The sequence below is a fragment of the Scyliorhinus torazame genome, chromosome 9, assembly GCF_047496885.1.
Source record: "Scyliorhinus torazame isolate Kashiwa2021f chromosome 9, sScyTor2.1, whole genome shotgun sequence".
Classification (NCBI taxonomy): domain Eukaryota; kingdom Metazoa; phylum Chordata; class Chondrichthyes; order Carcharhiniformes; family Scyliorhinidae; genus Scyliorhinus; species Scyliorhinus torazame.
Genome location: NC_092715.1, coordinates 21,469,282 through 21,474,656, shown reverse-complemented (window position 1 = coordinate 21,474,656; position 5,375 = coordinate 21,469,282). Strand labels below are relative to the sequence as shown.

Genomic DNA, 5,375 nt, shown 5'->3' with positions numbered 1-5,375 from the left:
CAGCTGGCTTGTAATGCAATACAATGCCAGCAGCGCGGGTTCAATTCCCGTACCAGCCTCCCCGAACAGGCGCCGGAATGTGGCGACAAGGGGCTTTTCACAGCAACTTCATTGAAGTCTACTTGTGACAATAAGCGATTGTTATATTATTATTATTATGATTGCTACACTGCCACCATCTCCCGGAGGAAACCCATGCAGACACGGGGAGAACGTGTAAACTCCACACAGACACCCGAGGCTGGAATTGAACCCGGGTCCCTGGAGTGGTGAGGCCGCAGTGCTCACCACTGTGCCATTGTGCTGCCCCTTGTGGGAGGCCCCTTGTTGCTTGAGTCACTGTTTGTGTGTCTGCACGTTCTCCCCGTGTCTGCACGGGCATCCTCCGGGTGCTCCGGTTTCCTCCCACAAGGGGTGGTATGTTGGCACGATGGTTAGCTCTGCTGCCTCACAGCTCCAGGGACCCGGGTGCAATTCCAGCCTCGGGTGACTGCGTGGAGTTTGCACTTTCTCCCCGTGTCTGCATGGGTTCATTTTATTTTTATTTAAAAAAAATAAATTTAGAGTACCCAATTCTTTTTTTTTCAATTAAGGGGCAATTTAGCGTGGCCAATCCACCAAGCTTGCACATCTTTTGGGTTGTGGGGGCGAAACCTGGTGCTGTGAAGCAACAGTGCTAACCACTGTGCTATCGTGCCAATTCCCACAATCCAAAGATGTGCAAGTTAGGTGGACTGGCCGTGATAAATTGCCTCTTAGTGTCCAAAAAGGTTAGGTGATAGGCTTAGGGGCAGCACGGTAGCATTGTGGATAGCACAATTGCTTCACAGCTCCAGGGTCCCAGGTTCGATTCCGGCTTGGGTCACTGTCTGTGCGGAGTCTGCACATCCTCCCCGTGTGTGCGTGGGTTTCCTCCGGGTGCTCCGGTTTCCTCCCATAGTCCAAAGATGTGCAGGTTAGGTGGATTGGCTATGATAAATTGCCCTTAGTGTCCAAAATTGCCCTTAGTGTTGGGTGGGGTTACTGGGTTATGGGGATAGGGTGGAGGTGTTGACCTTGGGTAGGATGCTCTTTCCAAGGAGTTTGCGAAGGCAGAAGGACTGTGGCTGAATTGAGAAGTGGTCATGTACCGATGTAGCCTCATGTAACTGTATTCTTTCACTGCGGCTGGTGTCTGTGCTAAATGAGCCAACGTTGTATATACTTGGACAAGGGAAGAGATGGGACTTTCACTTGCAATGATGGTTCTTTGGGGCTTGGGTGTGTATGCGGGGTTTGTGTGCTAAAGGGGATTTCTTGGTATTCCTGGGACCAGGCAAGGGGGGTAAAGACCCGGGCGGGAGCCTCCACGCTGGCCGGTTTAAGCTGGCCAGTGAACGGGAGTGAGGTGGGGAGAGGGACTGCAGCCATCGGAGCCCAGCAGAACAGGTTCCGATGAGTCTAGCCGGGGTGGAAAGTTGGGGGGAAGGAAGAGAGGTTGGGGGGGGAGGAGTTTTGTAAGAGGAAGTGGAGGGGAGGAGTCGGGGGGGGGGGGGGGGTCTTGCAATGCATGGGTGTCATTTACAGTACTCTTTCGGGGATTGGATGGCATTGAATGTTAGGGGGAGGGGGACTCTAGGTCAACGGTGACCATAGGCAATTCCTGATTCCTTTTTCTTTTTTTTCTCTTTTGTTTGTCCCACCGTGGGAGGGTTTGTTTTATTTGATGCTTATATTTGTCAGGTGGGTCGTTGTTTGGGGTGGTGGGAGGATGGGATCGTTGTTCTTGATAAGGGAATTGACTTTGTATTTGTTACCGTTTACTGCTTGTTGGTGGGGTGTAAATTCTGAAGAAAATGTGAAAATGGAGAATAAAAATATTTTACAAAAGAAAAGTAGGGTGCTCTATCTAAGGGCTGATGCAAGACTCGATGGGCCGAATGACCTCCTTCGGCACTGTAAATTCTATGATTCTAAAAATCCCGAAAGTGCTTGTTCGGTGAATTGGACATTCTGAATTCTCCATCCGTGTACCCGAACAGGCGACTCGGGGCTTTTCACAGTAACTTCATCGCAGTGTTAAATGTAAGCCTGCTTGTGACACTAAAGATGATTATTATTAGTAACTCACGGGTTAGCCCTGCTGCCTCACGGCGCTGAGGTCCCAGGTTTGATCCCGGCCCTGGGTCACTGTCCGTGTGGAGTTTGCACATTCTCCCCATGTCTGCGTGGGTTTCACCCCCACAACCCAAAGATGTGCAGGTTAGGTGGATTGAACATTCGAAATTGCCCCTTAATTGGAAAAAATTAATTGGGTACTCTAAATGTTTTGAATTTTTTTTTTTAGCAACTCCCTTCCCCCTATCCACCCCGCGCACTGCGCACGCCTGGTGTTGGCCCCGCCCAGCTTATTAGAGATGTGTAGCGGGTGGCCAATGGGCGCGCGGGGGCGTGTTCCCTCCAATGGGAGCCCGGCGGCCGGGGTCACGCGCCCTTGTTGCTAGGGCGCGGGCCGCTACAGAGAGCGGTGACGATGGCCAATCAGTAGCGGCCGCCGGGGCTTGTTGATACATCTGTGTCTCCGGGCGCAACCTACCCTGCCTGCCCGCCTCCCATTGGACAGAACGGCACGGCTGTCAATCAGACAACGTCATAATGCTCAGCAGGCTGGGTTGAGGTGACAGAAGGGTGCAGAAACTTGTCTCCGACTCCCAGCCCGGATCCCTGACTCCCAGTCTGACTCCCAGCCCGGATCCCTGACTCCCAGCCCGGATCCCGGACTCCCAGCCCGGATCCCGGACTCCCAGCCCGGATCCCGGACTCCCAGCCTCTGGAGTTTCAGATCTATTTACCCCCCTGTTTGTTTTTGCAAAAGCCTCGTTTGTCCGATGTTAATTTTCGGATAGGCTGGGAGTTGAATTATACCCCCACCCCCACCCCGACAGCAGGGTCCCCGGCCTGTGTATATAAATACAGAGCTACAGATCTGTCTCTATGTTTTCGAGCTGCTGCGGAGAAATGGCGTTTTTCAACATCCAAACCCTGCTGGAGGCGGCCGAGTACATCGAGAGGAGAGAGAGAGGTATTGCTGCAGAGTGGCAGGCGCCGGGGCTGCGGGCTCCGGGTTGCTCCAGTCCGGGCTCCGGGTTCCCCGGGCTGTGTCCGCACTGATGTCCACACGGTGTTTGTTGTGTTTTTGCAGAGGCCGAGCACGGCTACGCGTCCCTGTTGCCCTGTGCCGCCGAATTCAACAGGAAGAAAGGCAAGACGAGGAAAAGCCCCAATAACAGGTGAGGGTGAGGGTGGCTCCGGGTGTTTATTTGCCTCTTTAATCTCCCGCAGTCGCCATTTTGCGGGGCTGTGTTTGGGTCGGAGATAAACACTGCCACGCGTACACCCCCCCCCCCCCCCGTCTCTCTTCCCCCGTCTCACCCCCCCCCCCCCCCGTCTCACCCCCCCCCCCCCCGTCTCTCACCCCCCCCCCCCCCGTCTCACCCCCCCCCCCCCGTCTCACACCCCCCCCCCCCCCGTCTCACCCCCCCCCCGTCTCACCCCCCCCCCCCGTCTCACCCCCCCCCCGTCTCACCCCCCCCTCCCCGTCTCATACCCCCCCCCCGTCTCACCCCCCCCCCCCCCGTCTCACCCCCCCCCCCCGTCTCACCCCCCCCCCCCCGTCTTCACCCCCCCGTCTCACCCCCCCCGTCTCACCCCCCACCCGTCTCACCCCCCCCCCGTCTCACCCCCCCCCCGTCTCACCCCCCCCCCCGTCTCACCCCCCCCCCCCGTCTCACCCCCCCGTCTCACCCCCCCGTCTCACCCCCCCCGTCTCACCCCCCGTCTCACCCCCCCCGTCTCACCCCCCCCGTCTCAACCCCCCCCGTCTCACCCCCCCCGACTCACCCCCCCTCCGTCTCACCCCCCCCCGTCTCACCCCCCCCGTCTCACCCCCCCCCGTCTCACCCCCCCCGTCACACCCCCCCCCGTCTCACCCCCCCCGTCTCACCCCCCCCCGTCTCACCCCCCCCGTCTCACCCCCCCCCCGTCTCACCCCCCCCCCGTCTCACCCCCCCCCCCGCTCACCCCCCCCCCGTCTCACCCCCCCCCGTCTCACCCCCCCCCCCGTCTCACCCCCCCCCCCGTCTCACCCCCCCCCGTCTCACCCCCCCCCGTCTCACCCCCCCCCCGTCTCACCCCCCCCCCCGTCTCACCCCCCCCGTCTCACCCCCCCCCGTCTCACCCCCCCCCGTCTCACCCCCCCCCCGTCTCACCCCCCCCCAGTCTCACCCCCCCCCCCGTCTCACCCCCCCCCCCGTCTCATCCCCCCCCCCGTCTCACCCCCCCCCCCGTCTCACCCCCCCCCCCGTCTCACCCCCCCCCCCGTCTCACCCCCCCCCCCCGTCTCACCCCCCCCCCCGTCTCACCCCCCCCCCCGTCTCACCCCCCCCCCTCTCACCCCCCCCCCGTCTCACCCCCCCCCCGTCTCACCCCCCCCCCCCCGTCTCACCCCCCCCCGTCTCACCCCCCACCCCCCGTCTCACCACCCCCCCCCCTCCCCCCCCCCCCGTCTCACCCCCCCCCCCCGTCTCACCCCCCCCCCCTCACCCCCCCCCCCTCACCCCCCCCCCCCTCACCCCCCCCCCTCACCCCCCCCCCCTCACCCCCCCCGTCTCACCCCCCCCGTCCCCCCCCCCCGTCTCACCCCCCCCCCGTCTCACCCCCCCGTCACCCCCCCGTCTCACCCCCCCCGTCTCACCCCCCCCGTCTCACCCCCCCCGTCTCACCCCCCGTCTCACCCCCCACCCCCCCTCTCACCCCCCCGTCTCACCCCCCCCCGTCTCACCCCCCCCCGTCTCACCCCCCCCGTCTCACCCCCCCCCGTCTCACCCCCCCCTCCACCCCCCCCGTCTCACCCCCCCCGTCTCACCCCCCCCGTCTCACCCCCCCCGTCTCACCCCCCCCGTCTCACCCCCCCCGTCTCACCCCCCCGTCACACCCCCCCCGTCTCACCCCCCCGTCTCACCCCCCCCGTCTCACCCCCCCCCGTCTCACCCCCCCCCGTCTCACCCCCCCCGTCTCACCCCCCCCCGTCTCACCCCCCCCGTCTCACCCCCCCCGTCTCACCCCCCCGTCTCACCCCCCCAGTCTCACCCCCCCCGTCTCACCCCCCCCGTCTCACCCCCCCCCGTCTCACCCCCCCCGTCTCACCCCCCCCGTCTCACCCCCCCCGTCTCACCCCCCCCCGTCTCACCCCCCCCCGTCTCACCCCCCCCGTCTCACCCCCCCCGTCTCACCCCCCCCGTCTCACCCCCCCGTCTCACCCCCCCCCCCGTCTCACCCCCCCCCCCCGTCTCACCCCCCCCCCCCCGTCTCACCCCCCCCCCCCCGTCTCACCCCCC

The 5,375-nt window shown here is 63.3% G+C and overlaps 1 protein-coding gene across 1 annotated transcript in view; it reads left to right on the top strand.

The window, feature by feature from the left end:
- Positions 1-2,618: 2,618 nt before the first annotated feature.
- The window catches only part of mxd4 (MAX dimerization protein 4), a 28,226-nt gene continuing 25,469 nt past the window's right edge, over positions 2,619-5,375 (top strand). Inside the window, exons 1-2 of the mRNA XM_072515682.1 lie at positions 2,619-3,061; positions 3,182-3,269. Coding sequence (XP_072371783.1) covers positions 2,974-3,061; positions 3,182-3,269 — 176 coding nt within the window. The 5' untranslated portion in view covers positions 2,619-2,973. The remainder of the gene's footprint in view (positions 3,062-3,181; positions 3,270-5,375) is intronic.